Raw genomic sequence first — 17,670 nt, 5'->3', positions numbered from 1 at the left:
CAAAGCGCAGCCCCCAGGGCCGCTGAGACATTCCTACCCCTTCCCAGCCGCCCGGTCTCGTCCCTGAGAGTTTCTGAAACAATCGAGCGTCTGAAACACTGCTCCACCCCTGGCACCCAGGGTGGGGCTGGCCCTGGGGTGGGGAGCCTGCGGTTGGAGGGGGGGGACCACTGCCGGCCTTCCCCTGACACTGCTCCCCGCTCCACACACCAGCACAGGCACGCGTGCGCACAGCCACACACACACGTGTACGTGCACACGCAGGCACGCACAGGGAGAGCTCGGGAGCATGGTGTGTGCGGAGGCACCCCGCAGCCGGTTGATGACCGTAAGTGAAGGCAGGGCTCCCGTTTCTAGCACCCTCGTCGTCCAGAGGCTGGGGACACACCCGCCCCTGCCCACCACGGGCCGCAACCCGCGCGCTGCTGCCAGTCCATGTCTCAGCCCGGTCAGCTCGCAGCAGAAGCCCCCTCACCCATGGCACTCACCACAGTGACCCCAGCCCCAGGGTCCTGCGGTGGCCCAGTCCGAAAGCCCCCAGATGGGGATGACCTCTCAGGAGGTGTCTGGGGCGATCTCAGACCGTGACCCACCACCCGCCGTGTGCACAGAAAACCCGGGGGTTGGGGGCAGGGCAGCCGAGCCCGCAGCTCCCCAGCAGGGGCAGGGCTGGACCGGGGTGCAGACCTGCTGAGGGGGTGTCCCCCCGGCTGTCCCACCGGTTCCTCCCCCGTCAGGCGGGCCTTCTCCCGCCTGCTCTAAGACACAGGAACTGGAGCCCAGCTGCACATGACGGTCAGGTTATAAAGCGGACACGGAAGCCAGCCTTTCCCACCAACAACCCCACCTGTTTTTTCACGGGACAAAAGCAGACCCAAGGACACAGCGTGGTAGGTGTGTACACAGTGAACTCGACATCGCAGTCCAGCGGGGTGCTTAAAAATATTTTTAATGTAATGGTGTTGGGAAAGTTAGAAATCTAAAAAAAAATGTTATGTGAATTTAAAAAAATGATACAAAATTTTAACAAAATTGAAAGGACCTCCCTGGTGGTCCAGTGGCTAAGACTGCACTCCCCATGCAGGGGGCTCAGGCTCCAGCCCTGCTCAGGGGACCAGATCCCATGTGCCACGTCTAAGACCCAGTGCAGCCAAAGAAATAAAGTTAAAAAATAAAATGCAATGTGTTTAGATCACCAAAGAGAAAGTAACATTCTAAACTCTGAAACTGCTTAGAGCAACGAATTCGACTATAAAAACGTAAAACAAAAATTTTAAATAGCTAAGAAAAAAAGCCTGGAAAGGTACTTGAACCAAATGCAATAATGATTTATTCTAAATAAATAGTTGATACAAATTATTAGAAACACAAAAGATAATAATAGATAAATATGTGAAGGACATAATTAGTTCACATGACAGGAATTAACATCTGGAAACATTTTCAACCTTACTATTTTCAAAGAAATGTAAATTGAAGTGAGTTACCACTTTGCCTCACTACCTGTTAAAGTGGAAAGACATGTTTTACCAACGAGGGTCTCTAAAAGATTGTGTTGGACCTATGCCCTCCTACAAAGCCAGTTAGTGGTCATTGCAAGCAACTGTATCAAGCCACAAAAAGTTTCACAGCCTTTGTCCTTCACAAAGGCATTTATACTCAGAGAACAGTATGAAAGAAGAAAAAAGTGGTAAGTGTAGTTATTTATTACAAATTTGTATAAATACAAATACTGCAAAAAAAATACTACAGACAACCTAAATGACCAAAGTAAAGGGATCGGAAGATTCAGCAACATAGGAAAATGTGGATTTGCATTACTTGAGAAAAGCAGACTATGAAACTGCACCTTCTGGCTACAAACACGTCTCTGAAACAGGTGTGTGAGAAGTATGTACGTGGAGAACATCTGAAATGCAATGTTGACAGAAAACCCAAGAGCCATAGGATCACAGACGAATTCCTTTTTGAAAATGTCCTTCACTGGTTGGAAAGAAATTCACTGGCGTGGCGTGCTGCCGGAGGGCCAGGAAGCCTTTCCTTATTCCACATCCTGCCACGTGACCAAGGCTTTCACGGTGAAAAGGGCAAGAGAACTTTCAACATTTTCCCCAGAGTTAAGATGATTGGACAGAAAAAATAACACTGAGGGGGAAAATGGTAAGAGCTTAAATATACAGCCCATAAAGGGACTGAAAAAAAACAAAAAACACCTTCTCCTAGAAGCCAGCCAGTTCAAAGCCCTGGATCTTTATGTATGTATACTCTCCTCTGGTCTCAGGCAGGCCTGTACCAAGGACAGTGATGGGGAGCCCTGTTCACCCCAGGAGCTGATAATCCTGTGGTCGGGGCAAGGCTGACCCAGCTCACCAGGCCACTCTCCCTCTGGAGCCCCGGGGACCTGGGGGCCTGAGAGAAAGGCGGAAAGGCCCGCCGCCCAGGCCCCAGCAGAGAGAATCCGCCACACACTCGGGCCCACAAGGCCACGGCCCCGGAAGCGCGAGGCGTGATGTTTCTAATAAACACCCAGGTCGGCCCCCCACCCCCACCCCGGCTCCGCTTCCACAGCCCTCTTGCTGCCCTGCCCTGCTCTTCCCGTTCACCTGCGGCTGCTGGGCGTTCATCTCAAGCTTTCAGAACCACACACGCCCCAGGGGCACGGGGCCTGTCCCCAGCTGCCCCTGGCGGTCCCCGCGTGTCCCCGCTCAGGAGAGGCGGCACCACTTGGGCTGGGCTTCCAGGGATGGAGGCTGCGGCCCCTGGGGCCTCCCAGAACAAGAGCCTCCGTCAGCAGCCTGACCAAACCTGAGAAGGCAGCCCGTCGGGTCTCCACGCTGCGGGCGGGGTCTTCAGGGGAGACCCGGGTCTGGGGGCGGGGGTGGGGGGGGCGGGCCAAAGGCGACCCGTCCCCGGCCTCGCCCCTCGCCTGCCTTTCCCGTCGCCCAGTAACCCCTGCTGGGGACCGTGTGCACACACCCCCACCTGCTGCTTGGGGTTTTCTACCCCGGGGGGTCTCTGCAGACCAGAGGGGCCATAGCGACGGAGACCTGATGTCCCCGTCGGTTCGGCACAGGCCAGGCTGACGGCCCAGGTCAACGGTCACAACGCTTCTTTCACCCTCAGAAGGGCCTGGTGTGGATCGCGAATTATTTCCTCACCCCACTCCAATCGACGCGGAACAGGACACACACACGCATCTCCGTGGCCCCGGCCTCAGTGCACGGACGGGCGCGCAGCACCTGCATGGTTTCTCGCCGGCCGCCCAGGCCCACCCGCCTGCTCGGCTACGGGACCCCCGCGCCACGGGCATGTTGGACGGGTCCTCTCCTTTCTGTCCCCACTGCCAGTCCCCTGTCTGACACTCCCCGTCCCCCGCACACACGACAGCAGCCTGGGGGGGGGGGGGGCTCCGGCTGGAGCCTCTCCATGTCCATCCACAGCTCGGCACTGCCCTGCCCTGGGGGCGCAGGCGGGGTCTGCGCTCCTGCCCGTGCCCACGTGCTCCTCAGTCCCCTCCCGCCACCCTCGCCCCGCCTGCGCTCTGCTGCTCCACTGCAGCCTCCATGGCCCTCTGGACCTCACCTCGGGCGCCAGGAAAGGCTTGGGGCTTCCTCTTCAATCAGAGGTGCTGCCCCCTCCTTCGAGCTCCAGAGGGACTTCGTTAGCCTTCACGCCAGGACGTGTGACCTCTAGCACGCCGGCCACTGCACGCAGGACACATGGATCTGTCTCTGGGGCCTGATTAGTGACTCTGCAAGGTCAAAACCGGCATCTCTTGTGACACCCAAAACAGGGCCTGCCCCACTGAGGCGCTTGCTGTAACAGGAATGAACGGAATAAAATGGAAAAATAACCCGCCTCGAATGTTTAACACCAGATGACCCGACGGCTCATCCACTCCTGGTGACAGTGAGGCGGCGGCTCTGTGGAGGACTCACTGTCACGTCAGTTCTCCGGAGCAGCTCACGGGAGGACGTGCTAAGAGGAGTTGGGCCTGACTGGGTGCCCAGCATCCTTGGGAACCCCGCCCCCGCCCCTCCCTGGCCCACCGCCTCCTCCACGGCCAGGCCACATGCCCACCCTTCTCTGGGGGGCCTTCCTGCCTCTCAGTCCACAAGGGCTCCTGTCCTCCTCCTGAACTCCCGACTCCCGGTTGAGGACAACGCCTCTGCCGCTGAGTCCAGCTCCATCTTGTGCACTGAACCTAAGACCCGTGTTTGGCTCCATAGGTACGTTCTGCCCAGGAAAGAAGGTGGGGAAGGGCTGGGGTCTGCATTCCGGGCTCTGCTGCCTCATCTGGACAGGCTGACCCTCCCTCTCCAGGTTCAAACCCTCCCTGTGGCTCCCTCAGAACCTGAGCTGGTCAGAAACGCCACCCTGGGCTAAGACACCAAACCCAGCAGCTCAGGGAGCTAACATCATCCGAGGGTCTGGTGTTCACTCCCTGATTGTAGGGAGGCCCCCAGGGGCAGGCTCCCTCCACCACTGGCTCTGCAAAGAGGCCAGGGGAATCTTGGCAGCAGGCACCTCCCTGGGGAAAATCCTCAGAGACAGAGACAGTAGCCAGGAGCCAAGAGGGGGTGAGGCTCTGAGCGTCTCTCCTACCGGCCCTCTGGCCCCTGACGCTCTTAGTTCATCAGTAAAACCAGTGACTGATGGAGGGACAGGTCAGGCTCCCACGGGAGGCAGGGAGGCAATCCAGCCCGGGGACTTTTCTTCCAAAGACCCAGTTCGGACGCCATGTCCACGGCACTCCGCCCCACCCCGAATCTCGCCGCCTTCTCGGCCCAGGCGCCTGCCCCTCCCCCCGCCCCCACCCCTTCCTGCCCACCCAGTCGCCTTGGCCCGGGGCGGCAGGAAGGGAGGTGCTGGGCTGGGCAGGGGCCGTGAAGAGCCACCCTCCCTCTTGGCCCCGCGTCCGCCACTGGGCGTCTCCGGCCATGCGCCCCACGGAGCCCTGGAGCCCCAGCGCGGGGACGGCGCCCTGGGACTACTACTCGGGGTCGGGCGCGCCGGGCGAGCTGGAGCCGGAGGAGCTGTGCGCGGCGCGGGACCTGCCCTACAGCCACGCCTACATCCCCGCGCTCTACCTGGCGGCCTTCGCCGTGGGGCTGCCGGGCAACGCCTTCGTGCTGTGGCTGCTGTCCGGGGCGCGCGGCCCGCGGCGGCTCGTGGACACCTTCGTGCAGCACCTGGCGGCCGCCGACCTAGGCTTCGTGCTCACGCTGCCGCTGTGGGCCGCGGCGGCGGCGCGGGGCGGCCGCTGGCCCTTCGGCGAGGGCCTGTGCAAACTCAGCAGTTTCGCGCTGGCCGGCACGCGCTGCGCGGGCGCCCTGCTGCTGGCCGGCCTCAGCGTGGACCGCTACCTGGCCGTGGGCCGCCCGCTGGCCGCGCGCTCCCCGCGCTCCCGGCGCTGCGCACTGGCCGCCTGCGCGGGCGTGTGGGCCGCGGCTCTGGCCGCCGGCCTGCCGGCGCTGGCCTTCCGCCGCCTGCGGCCGCTGCCCGGCGGGGGCCGCGGCAGCCAGTGCGGGGAGGAGCCGTCTGACGCCTTCCAGGGCCTGAGCCTGCTGCTGCTGCTGTTGACCCTGGTGCTGCCCCTGGCCGTCACCGTCGTCTGCTACTGCCGCGTGTCGCGCCGCCTGCGCGGGCCGCCGCACCTGGGCCGCGCCCGGAGCCGCTCGCTGCGCATCATCTTGGCCGTCGAGGGCGCCTTCGTGGGCTCCTGGCTTCCCTTCTGCGCTCTGCGCGCCGTTTTCCACCTGGCGAGCCTGGGCGCGCTACCGCTGCCCTGCCGCCTGCTGCTGGCGCTGCGCTGGGGCCTCACCGTCGCCACCTGCCTGGCCTTCGTCAACAGCTGCGCCAACCCGCTTATCTACCTGCTGCTCGACCGCTCGTTCCGCGCGCAGCTGCGGCAGCGCGGAGCCTGCGGGCGCGCCGACCGCCCGGCGCGCGGGAGCAGCTCGGCGTCCTCGCTCTCCTGCGACGACGGCTCCCCGTTCCGGAGCCCGGCCCGCGCGGGGGTCCGAGCCCAGACGGCGAGCGCCCCCTCGGCTGTCGGCCCGTAGCTGCTCGGCCCGCGGGCGGCGGGCGGCACAGGGAAGCGAAGCGGGCCGCCCCCCACCGCCACCTGCCTCCTCGACCTCCCCGAGCCCAGCGGGCCGCTCCGCCGGGACCGCGGGGCCTCCTGGGGTCTCCTTCACGAGCTTTCTCAGAATCTCAGCTTTTCCAGCGTCCCCCCCACCCCCGGCCAGGCTTCTGAGACCCACTCTCCTCCCGCTCCGCCCAGTGGATACCTGGGCGCTTTGTCTCCAGCGCAGTAAACGTCCTGCGAAATGGAGGCGACACCGACCCGGGCTCGTAAAGGGAAGTGGCCTCCCTGCTCTGCCCCCTGGGAGAGACCCCCAAGAGGCCACTCTCGTCTCGGGCGGCTCCGTTACCTTTGGTCCCTCGGATCGCCGTTGCCTGCTGAGAAATACCTTCTCCAAGCCAGACCCTCTGGCCCCTCTGCAAAGACTCCTGGAGCCGGCGGACCTGACCTTTACGCTCCGCGGTCTTGGTGGCTGTGCAGAATCCCGCGTCAGCATCTTCGTTTTCAACGCTCACCAAAGCATGGGAACCGCGGTGCTGTCGCTGCTTGCCCCTTCCTGCTGCCAGCGTCCCCAGGAGGCCCGTCCTGTATCTCTCCCGACTCCCAAGAAGCCGCAGGACTCACTCTGGACTTAGGCTGGCGCCTCCCGGCGGACAGAGGGTTCCAGCATCTGTCCCCGGGCGCTCGGGTGCTCTGACCGGCTGGGACAGCGGGCCCGTGGCTTGAGTTCTCCTTTCTCAATAAACACTCTTGCTGCCCTCACCTGACAGCTGTGCCTGCCTTTACTTGAGTGGAAGGGGCTGAAATGAGTGTGAGGGGGTGACTCGAACACTGGGTCAGACAAAACTCAACCCAGTAGTTGAGGTTGACCTCAAAGCGCTCGGGATTTGGTGTGAAGTCGGGCCAAGAGCGCCGGCCCCGCCGTGGGCCCCCCGGGAGGGCAGCCTATCTTCTATTCTTACTATTTTAAAGGACGTTTCCCATTTTGGAGGTTTCAGACAGAGAGAGGGAGGGGAAAAAAGATTTAAGTGCAGCCGCCAGCCAGGTGTCACTTCAAAGCACAAGTGTGGCGTTGTGGCTGTCAAATCCTGGCAGAACTTTTTCTTCACTCCCTTTGGGCCCGTCCAGGACAAATGCTGAAGGGCATCAGTGTTCTGAGTCTGTGACATCCTTGGAGGTCTCTGGAGGGGTTGGAAATTCAGTCTTTATACTTTTAAGCGAATTTGGCCTAAAGAAATGTCAGTCAGTGCAGAAAAGAACTCAGAAATTCTCCTGGAGAGCCCATCTCACCAGGCCCGCTCCAGGCGTGGAGTACAGCCTTTGGGGCTGTTGGGTTAGAGCAGACTCACACCACCCATCAGCTGCCCTAGGAGGTCACACTGGGAAGAAACACACCCATGCCTGTCCTCCCACACCCCAAGGGAGGCGGGCCTTGCAGCCATGGGGTCACTGGGCTGGCAGGACTGATTCCAGACGCTTCAGTCTTGGAGAGGTCCGTGTACTGTGGCCCTTCGGACCCTCCCCGTCGCTCTCTGAGACAAGAAATGACCGAGTCACATGCGGAGGCCTCAGCTTACAGCAGAGGCGCTCTCCTGGGCTGTTCCGACGAAGCCCCCATCTTAAGGCCTGCCACCTTGCTTCTCCCGATTTGCTGGTACACCGAGCTTGCCAAAGACAGGCGGAAAGGAAGCTTCTCCATCTCCAACCCCCCACCCCGCCAGAAGTTATCAAAATGCAGCATTTCCCTCCCACCGCAGGGAGACTGGAAAATGCTGGTAAGCGAAACAAAAAAGGGGGTAACAGAACTGCTCGTGTTAAATACACACCCACACACTTCAAGCCTGGAGGGTATAAAGTCACCGTTAGCATTGGTGTTGTTGGTGCAAAACATTAGGAACCGCAGAGCCCTTTGGGTAAAAACCAGCTTTTATTCTTTTCTTTCTCTGGCACTAGTTCAACGCCTTGGGTGTCTGTCTTCTCAACCAACGGGAAGCGTCTGTTTTCTGTCTGTGTTCGTTGCTTGTCTCTCCCGTCAGAACGTGAGCTCCATAAGTCAAGGGATTGTGTCTAGTCCGCTGCTGTGGCCCCTGTGCCTGGTGGGGAAGGGGACATGCACGAAGCACCTGTGGGGGGAATGACCGTCGTGATCCCGTTGTAATAGGAAACCGTAAGAAATGGTGGGAAGGGTAAGGGGGACGGCGTTGCGTTGTCCATACAATCTGTAAAAGGGCAACAGCAAAGGATGGCCCCTCCACTTCTCTGTCTGGAAATTTTCTATGAGCTTTTCAAACAGTTTTATTGATTTGTTTATTGGCTGAGCTGGGTCTTTGTTGCTGTGCTGTCTCTGGTTGCCGAGGGCAGGGGCCGTTCTCCAGTGTGGTGGGCGGGCTCCTCCTGTGGCGGAGCTCAGTTCCCAGGGCTCACTCATCATGACACACGGGCCCTGCTGCCCCGAGGCACATGGGATCTTCCAGACCAGGGGTCAAACCCACGTACCCTGCACCGGCAGGCAGACTCTCAGCCACTGGACCACCACTGACCTGGCGTGGTCTCAGCGGGGCCTTCCTGGGGCACCTTCCTGGGGCACCCTGGCCAGACCCCCCGGCTCCCTTTCTTCACGGGGAGGCCTGACTTGGCGTGGTCCCAGCGGGGCCTTCCTGGAGCACCTTCCTGGGGCACCCCGGCCAGACTCCCCGGCTCCCTTTCTTCACGGGGAGCACGACGGTTCTGTCTGCCCTGCTCCGCTGCGGTGTTTTAGACAAACGACCACAGGAGCCCTGCCGTTGGGGTCCAGGCCCGCTGCCCCCGCCCTTTGCCCACCGGCTGTGGCCTGCAGGGGAGATGGGGTGGAGTCTCGGGGTTTTTTTAAGGTCAACCTCTGGGCAAAGGCCGGGCACGTTGGCCTGTGTGATTCTGATTTGAGCTGGTGACTAATTCTGGGCTTTCTTGGGCCCTTTCTCAGGGCATCGTGTGGTCGCCGGGCCCCGGGGTGAGTGATCTGGGGAGTTCACAGGAATGGCAGGGCGGGCGAAGCCCGGCTCGGTGATATGACTCAGCCCCCGCACCGCTCTGGACCTTGTGGGGACATCCCGCTTGTCGGAGCCACGGGGTCTAGATCCTACCCTGCCTCGGCTGGGGTACCTGCAGGAAGTTCCTGACCACTCTCCGCCCCGCCAAGGCCCCCACCTCAGTCCAACGGGGCAAAGGATGGGAAGACCCCCAGGAGCCAAAAGCAGAGATGCTGGGTTGGTGGTGGGAGGAGGAGGCAAGGCGGTGAAACCGCTCTTCCTCCTGCTGGAGGCCTCACTCAACGCGCCCTGGCATCTCGGGAGACCCCTGCGTGCGCCCATCATGGCCCAGCAGGGCAGGAGGCCCGTCTTGCTCCTTCCAAGAGGGGGATGGGGAGAGCAGACCAGGGAAGGCGACCCTGCATCCCGCAGCACAGCAGATGTTTGTCAAAGGCGCACAGAGGGGGCTTCCTTGGTCCCCCTGACCGGGGGGCAGGCAGGAATGATCAGTTCATTCTATGCTCGTTGGGACCCAGCTTGGAAGCGGCCCTGTCGGCTCAGGCCTCTGTGCTGTCTCTCCTCCTGGCTCCCCGGCCCTGCCACCCCTCCTGTGCGACTCCCAGCTCACACCGCCAGCCCCTAGGCCCAGCCTTTCCCTTAAAAAGTGTAAGCTTCCCCCTGATTTTTTAAGTAATGTAGGTTCTTTGATTTTTTTTTTAATTACAATAAAATGTAAAGGAAAAGTATGGAAAACATTATTCCACCATGAAAAGTTACCTTCTTTTTCTACGTATTTAATAATACACACGGACAAAGGAGCCTGGCAGGCTACAGCCCACTGGGCCACAGAGAGTCGGACACGACTAAGCACCTTACATTACATTATAATAAAACATACGTAAGTTTTTTCCGGGCTAAGTTGTGGTCAATCTATGTGGGACCCAGCACTGAGGCTACTGTGTGTCCAAGAGTGCCTGGCACGAAACCGGCTTTCAGTGATGGTTTGTTGACCACATCTTTTTAATATATTTATTTTTGTTCATTTATATGGTCTTAGTTGTTGCATGTGGGATTTAGTTCCCTGACCTGGGCCTCCTGCATTGGGAGCACTGGGTCTTAGCCACTGGACCACCAAGGAAGTTGTGTTGAGTATATGTTGTATATACATTATTTTGTGGCCTGCACTTGGCAATATGCCATATTTTATCAGGTCATTGAATATTATTCTAAACATCTTTTTTAAGGTTACATTACATCATTATATGAAATGTAGCCATCTTTATTTAACGAAGCCCTTAAAGTTTTTTGTTTAATTTTTCACTCTTTTAAGTTAATTCTGTGATGAACATCCTTGAACAAAAATCTTTATCTTCATTTCTAATTCTTTCTTCAGGACAGACTCCTAGAAGTGAAATTATTCATCAGATGTTATGAACAATTTGAGACTTCGGTGCATTGTGCTAAATTGTGGAAAGATTTACATTCTCTCTGGAGGCTTGTGGGTGCCCGCTCACCACACCCTTAACAAACAACAGGCATTATTATTCTAAAAAAAAATATTTGCCCATATAGTGTCTTCCCAAGCTTAAAAAAAAAATACAATATTAACATCTTATTATATTGTTACAAAGACCTTTGTTATACAACGTATCATTACAATATTGCTCTGAAGTAGGTGTTAAAATGATGGCTAATATTTCCTGAGAACATACTACAGGAGAGATGCTGGGGGTTTTACATCTCCTAATCACCTCACAGCAACTTTATGGTGGGTATAGCAGTATTCTCCCTGTTTACCAGACGAAAAAAATCGAGGCTTGGAAAGCTCAGGGAACTTGCCTCGAGGACTTGTATCATTACCCCCATTTTACAGATGGGAACTCAGAGGCCAGGGTTTGCTGACTCGCCAAAGTGACGCACAGGGTAGGACTTCAAAGCCCCACACCCTGGGCCACAGCTCGTGCCTGCATCCACCTCCTCTGACTTGCTAGCTTGGTCTCCCTGCTTCTTACCCGTTAGCGCTGAACCAGAGCGTGCCTGGGGGGAAGGCCACCCCGCTGGACCTGCTGCCGTTCGCAGAAGGTCGGTGCGATGGTTACCTTCCCGCGTCAGCGTGGCTGGGCCACCAGGCGCCTGGTCACAGGCTGTGCCGGCTGTTCTGGGTGACAGTTGAATCGAAGACCGAGGAGAGCAGACGGCCCTCCACCAGGCAGTCTCCCGACCGGCGGCGGAGCTGGGACACCAGGCCTCCCCTGCTTCCAGCCGGACGGGGATGGGGACCTCCGCCAGCGGCTCTCTGGCCCTCTGGGGACTCCAGCGCACCGCGTGCAGACCCTGGGGGCCTCCTGGCCTCTGTGACCGCGTGGGCAGTTTCTTATAATAAGCGTCTTATGTGTATATCCTGTTTCTCTGAGCAACCCAAACCAATACAACCTGCCCACCCCCCGCCAGGACATACTGTTCGACTAAGAGGGGGAGTAGGCCTCATCCCAGGTGTGCTGAGGTCAGGGTCAGGCCTGGGAGAGGCAGGTGCTAAAGCCCACCCCCCAGCCCCCACCCAGCTGCCCCCGTCTCTCCCGCTGGGGGTGGCGGTGGGTCAGTGGGGGGGAAGGTGCTCGGCTTTGCCTGCAAAGCAGCTGCAAGTCTGCGAGGCTGTGGTTTGCCCCAGGAAGAGGTGCCAGACGGGGGTGATTAATCTAGCCGCCCTGCTCTGAGAATGACTGTCTTTGGGTGTACACACTGCTGTCTCCCCTCTGATCTCCCGGCGCCCAAACACCCTAAAGCAACTTGCTCACACCCAGGCTGTCCCTACTCCCTGTCCTGAGCCCACAAGGTCACAGGGCCTGGAGGGTCGCAGGCTCGCTCAATTCGTTGTCTTTTCAAAGTTTCGGTTTTTACAGGAGCTGTTGCCTCAGACCTTCCCAGGCCTGTGATCCCCCTGAAGAGAGACGCGGGCCCATTCAGGGTGAAAACCGGCCCAGGTTCCTGCAGCCTGACTGTGCTGCGTTCACGGTCTCACTCCCCCCTGCCCTCCTCCCTACGGTCCCGGGTCTCGCTGCTGCCATTGCGAGGGGCTCTGCCTTTCCTTCTCCAGGAGGTGTCACCAGCCACGTTCCTAGCCGCCATGTGGACGTCCCCATGGCCGTTTGGGCCAGGGTGCCCTGTGTACCGAGCGGGGCTCCGCAGGCAGACGGCGGCGGGGCTGCACCCACTCCGGTCGTGTGTGCCACCCGCGGGCACCCCCTCCTCCCGCTTCAGGGCTGGTTTGGGTGGGGGTCCCAAGGCCACCCCGGCCGGCCCTCCTCGAGGCTTCCCGCCCTCAGGCCGTGAGTGACCCATCTCTCCCTCCGGCTCCTTCTAATGGGAAACCCCCCACCTCCCCCGGCAGCAGCAGTTTCGAGAACAAAGTGCTTTGAAAGAGGACACAACAGCCACGTTGTCAGAGTTTTCACCAGCGTCTCATTATTTGTTTTCCAAATTTGAAACTCATTTCAAATTTTATTCATATAAAAATGATGAGCAAGACTAAGTATAATTTTGTGTTCTAGAATGTGAGTTTGAAAAAGAAGTTTTGTACAACTACAGCTAGATACCTGCTAACCAAGGAAAGTTCAAGAAAAGATAGTTGAGACTTAATATGCCTTCATCTGCCTCACTTCCTATTTTCAAACAGTTTATTGTTTCAGGAACCTTATCTGTTGTAGCCAGAAAATAAAAACCCATAAAAACACTGGTAACTGGAAGGTCCTTCTTCTCTGTGATTGCAGGAGTAGAAATAAGTCATCCATTAACGGTAGAGAGAAGAGGCTGATGAATCTGCCCTGTCTCATTAATTGCATAAGAAAATCAATTTCCTTTTCTTAAGGCATGTAGGTGGTAGACTGTCAGAAAATCAAGTAGACTGCGAATCTGAATCATTATTATTTTAGACCCAAGGTACTGACTATGGGAACACAGAGTGCTCCGGGGGTCCGCGTCTCAGCCTCCTCCTCGCGGCCTCTGTCATCCATCTCCGTTCACCTCCAGTGCTTCTTATCACAAAGGGAGTGCGAGAGTTAGACGTGTTCATCTGTGAAAGACAGTATGACACATCGTAAGCACTGTATGCTTGCTGTAATTATTGGGAGCAAAAAAACCAAGAAAGACATTCATTAGATGGAACTGAGTCATACCACGGTTTGAGATTTCTCCTCTCAAAATCACTGATTCACGCGTTTTTATTTTGCATTTGCCATGTGCCGACCTGTGTGCAAGACCACGGGACTAGAGAAATTAAAGACTCCCGACTCCTGCCCCTCCTCAGGACAAGCTGATGCCTTGAGTCTCCACCCCACACGCAAAAAGATGGGAGCTGTAAACTCACGGGCATCAAAGAGGGGAATAAACCACGCACACCTTTAACTTGGCTAAAGCTCTGTTTTTCTTTTTTCTTGAAACTGAAAATCACACGAGGCAGCCTGTCCTGAGACCAAGTCACTTTTGTACATCACTGATTTCCAGGCACCAGTCAGTCCCAGGGACCCTTCAGGGCAAGCCTGTGAGCAGACCCGGGACGTGTGGTCCCTGGGGCCCAGGAGTGTCCTGCGGAGGCCAGAGCGGCCCCTGTGGTGGGACGGACAGAGGGTCTCCCCACGGCCACTGCTCTGCCGAGGCACTGCGTCCACTGCTGAACAGCCGTGCAGCTGCAGGCAAGACCCCAGCCCGGGGCGGCTTGGGTGAGAGGACCGCTCTGGTCCCTGTCAGCCCACAGAGTGCACAATCCCATGACTGGGAGCCCAGCACGTTCTTCAGAGACTTGCCTAGTTTTTGCTTTTAAAAAATAAATATTTAAATATATATTTATTACATGTATGATATATATTTAATTATATATATTTTAATATATAAATTTTTATAAAATGCACCCAGCAAAGGGTAGAAGCATATATCTATCAATTAAAAATCAATGTCAAGGCAAAACTATCCAGATACACACAGACTCAACCATACTAGCCACTGCTATGCACAAGCCCACCTACAGGAGGCCAAAGAAAGACAAACAACTTACGTGGGGTCTGCAAGTAAAATCATGCGTCAGCCGGTTCATAAACGCTCTCCGACATTCAAGAAGCTGTTTCTCTGGGTCCCACACCGGGCGATCGCATGCACCCCGTGTTCTCAGACTTGTACCAGGAAAGACACGTAAGCAGAACCTGCCCAGGGGGCCCCACCGCATGGCGTCAACAGAGAGGTTATTGTAAAATATAACAAACCCGTGTGGACGGCCTCTAGGGGTCTTCATGGGGAAATGGATCAATAAGAAGGCAATTGCTCACATCATATGAAGTTTAGCACTTTTTAAGAGAAAAAAAATTATTTTAAATAGACGTAGAAAATCTCCTTTTGCAGGCTCTAATGAAATAACTGACTCAGACCACAGTGGCAGGTGTCTGTTAGAGGGACAGATGCTGAAGCCTGCCGTGGAAGCTGATAGGAGCTGGAGGATGGCTGGTGCCCCGAGGCCGCCTCACAGTGAGAGTGTCTCCCAGTGATGAGGGGGAGGACCACCGCCGCCCGGAACTCCCTGGTCAGCTCCACTCCGGGGCTGCAGGTCACCTGCCTCCGGGTGAGGAGGGGGACAGAGCCCCCATAAAGTGTTCTCACCCAAAACAGAAGCCAGCATCCTAGTCAAGGCTAAACTTGCATGTTGCAGGAAACGCGGGGTTAGAAGCAAGTTAAATGCAACACGAGGAGGCAGCAGGCGAAGCACCAGATAGATGCAGGGCTCGTTTCAAAAAGTCAGTGACGTGATTAAGCAAAAGCTCAGGGTGGGGAGGGGACCCGCATAAGCTTAAAAGAGCCGAATGCGATGCGCAGGCCTTACTGGATCCCCACACAAGCAGATCGACTTTAAAAAACAGTGTTGGGACCATTGGAGGACTCTGAACAGACGTGGTATTGGGCAACACCAAGAAGCAACTGTGTTAACAGTCACACGATTATGTAAGAAAACGGTCCAGTTTGTTTGTTTTTTTTTCTGAGATGCACTCTGAAACATTTAGAAATGATAAGTTACTAAGCCTGGGATTTTGTTTAAAATATTTCACTAAAGAAAAAATAAACTGTGGAGATAGAGGTTAATGCCAATGATTACTAAGTCTAGGTGATGGATAACGAGTTCATTATATTATTAATACACTCTGCTTTACTAATGTTGGGAAACCACATTAGGCTTTGAACTATTTTAGTTACTGGGAAATTGCACATACACAGGAGTCCATTTTCACAGCCCAAACTCACACAGACCTGGTAAAGCTCAGGCGCAGTGTCCCCTCACCCCCGCCCTGCTACCCTCTGGATGCAGAGTCACTACTTCTCGGCTTCTTATCTATTCCTGCTGGAAACCCCAGCTCCTCACGGTGGGTGAGAATGTGGAAATCACCCACTTCCCAGCATCCAAGACGAGAGGGACGTATTTGAGGTTTCTTGAACAAACTGGGCAGCATCTCCCTCTGATTTCAGCCTGAGGTATCAAGTCACCAGCACCCAGCAGCCTGTCTGGGGCCTCTCCGCAGGCCCCCCACAGAGCGATCAGAGCACCCAGAACACTTTGGTGAGCATATTTATGAACGAATCAGTGGAGATGCCCTGACCTGCTCGCCCAGTCATACAGGGTGGGGGCAGGAGCGGCTGGGACCAGAGCTCTGGGACAGGAGGGCAAAGGCCACGTGAAGCCGCATTTACGGACCATTTCAACAGCATCTGACCTCAATTCAAAACAACCTCCCTTCAAAACACCCCTTTCCCTTCCTTAGTAGTTTGAGAGACGCCGGAGGAGTGAGGCGCCAGTTTGTTTTCGGTTAACCGGCGCCAAAGCCACAAACCGGTGGTCTGGTCACTGGAGGAGGCTTGCCCTTTGGCGCCCGGGGCTGCTGAACCAGAGGAAGTGAGACTGGTCACCAGTAAACAGGTTTGGAACAGGAAAACGCAGGATAAGTGCAGAAATATTATTAGTTTTTTCCTGAGACTGCAGTGTGAGAAAGAGGAAAAACTTTTTTTTTTAAAGATAAGAATGTCAAAAAAACGTCTTTTAATGAATCACCACCTTCTATTGGGAGCTTACTGTGAGCAGAGCAAGTTTTATCTGCATGATTTCTTCACCCTCATCACCGCCACATGAGTGATCCCATCACCCCCATTTTACAGAGCAAGAAACTGAGGCTGTTTGACTCCAAAACACGTGTATTTCAGCTAAATTGCGAACCTGAGCAGCTCAGTAGGCTCCTGCCAGGTCAAGTGATGAAAAGGCCGGGGTTGGGGTGGGGGGCGGTCCAGTCTATTTTATAAGGCACCTCCAGCCCAGACCTTTGAGAAGGGCGAGAGAGGGGGGGTCCCTGGAGAGCTGGCAACATCCAGCCCTGGGGAGAGCAGCAGCTCCCCCCACCCCCAGCCAGCTGCCCAGTCCTCAGCCTTTTCCTGGGGCAGCACCCGAGGCCCTGTGGCCGGGGTCTGCCCCCAGGGCCTGGGCCCCACGTCCTCTACCCCCATCCGGAAGGAATCGGGAGGGACCAGGCAGACAGTGTCCACGAGCTGCCAGCTGACAGGCAGACAGCGTTCCGGTGCAGGCCGGGAGGTACGTGGGGAGCACGGCGCAGAGCGCCCTCTGGGCCCGCCCCAGCGCAGGGTGTCCTCGGGTCTGGAGGCTGGTCTCCAGTGCAAAGACCCCCACGACGCCCGCCTCCCCGGCGCTGCTCCTTAGCTTATTGTCTGCGGTTGTCTCACTTTGAACATAATGCATTCTCTTCTTCGAGTTCCCAATGCTCTCGGGTCTCTAGAAAGGAGAGAGGGGCCGGCCAGGGCGGCCAGGGCGGCGGGGCGGGCTGGACACGTGGTCCCGGGGCGGGGGCCGGGGCGGCGGGGGCCGGGGTCCCGTGGGCGGGGAGGGAGGCCGAGCCCGCGCCGGGTCAGGGCGCCGGGACTGGCAGGCGCTCCATCCCGCTCCGCCCGCGGCGCACGGAGGCCGGGAACCGTCGGGCCTGGTGGTCGCGGCGGGCGGAGCGGGGCCGAAGCGGTGCGGATGTAGGGCCGGGAGAGGAAGGGGGACGGGAGACGGCGCGGGGAGAGGGGGCCGGCGGGCGGGCGGGGCCCGGACCCGGCGCGGGGGTCCGCGCCCTGCGCTGTGGGCTCCCTCCCCGCCCCGCCCACCCGCCCGGCACTCCCAGCGGCTCTGCCTCCGGTTCGGCCCCGGGTCGCTTCCCGTCCCTTGAGAGTAAGAGGAATGAAGCCCCCGGGCTTGACGCCCAAGAGGGTTCTGTGCGTGCGGAGTCACTCACCAGCCAGGGTTCCGGCTTCTGGCGACAAAGGCGGCGGCCCGGGTAGTGCCGCGCGGGACGCGGTCAGGGGGCGACGCGGGGCCTGGGTTCCGAGTCATCCTGGCGTCTCCGAACAGATTAGCCGAGGGCGCCCGCAGGGACCGTCTGGGCCGCCGGGGGGCGGGGGGCGGCGGGCGAGCCCGGTCCTCGTCCTCCGCTGGGCCTGAGGCCGCAGGGCCGAGGCGGCGGGACCGGGCAGGGTCCGGGCCGGCGCCTCCACTGG

At 57.6% G+C, this 17,670-nt stretch overlaps 1 protein-coding gene and 1 long non-coding RNA gene across 2 annotated transcripts; one reads left to right on the top strand and one right to left on the bottom strand.

Moving 5' to 3' along the window:
- The first annotated feature begins 4,833 nt into the window (after positions 1 to 4,833).
- On the top strand, positions 4,834 to 6,850 carry GPR25 (G protein-coupled receptor 25). The gene has a single exon (XM_081491984.1). It carries the CDS (start codon positions 4,941 to 4,943, stop codon positions 6,063 to 6,065), a length of 1,125 nt encoding a protein of 374 aa, XP_081348110.1. The 5' UTR covers positions 4,834 to 4,940; the 3' UTR covers positions 6,066 to 6,850.
- A 5,685-nt stretch (positions 6,851 to 12,535) lies between these two features.
- LOC145506715 (uncharacterized) lies at positions 12,536 to 17,518 on the bottom strand. The gene is made up of 5 exons (XR_014054202.1): positions 17,409 to 17,518; positions 16,340 to 16,440; positions 14,144 to 14,288; positions 13,269 to 13,339; positions 12,536 to 13,165 (listed from the first exon to the last, which is right to left on the bottom strand). It is a non-coding gene; the product is annotated as an uncharacterized LOC145506715 (long non-coding RNA).
- Between the last annotated feature and the right edge of the window lie 152 nt (positions 17,519 to 17,670).

The sequence above is a fragment of the Giraffa tippelskirchi genome, chromosome 5 (assembly GCF_054371585.1).
Source record: "Giraffa tippelskirchi isolate mGirTip1 chromosome 5, T2T-mGirTip1v1.2.pri, whole genome shotgun sequence".
NCBI lineage: Eukaryota > Metazoa > Chordata > Mammalia > Artiodactyla > Giraffidae > Giraffa > Giraffa tippelskirchi.
The sequence above is the reverse complement of the archived record's forward strand: the minus strand, read 5'-3'. Positions and strand labels throughout refer to the sequence as shown.

What these genes read in the sequence shown, in the direction of transcription:
- GPR25 (XM_081491984.1), top strand. Translation starts at nt 4,941, where the DNA reads ATGCGCCCCACGGAGCCCTGGAGCCCCAGCGCGGGGACGGCGCCCTGG.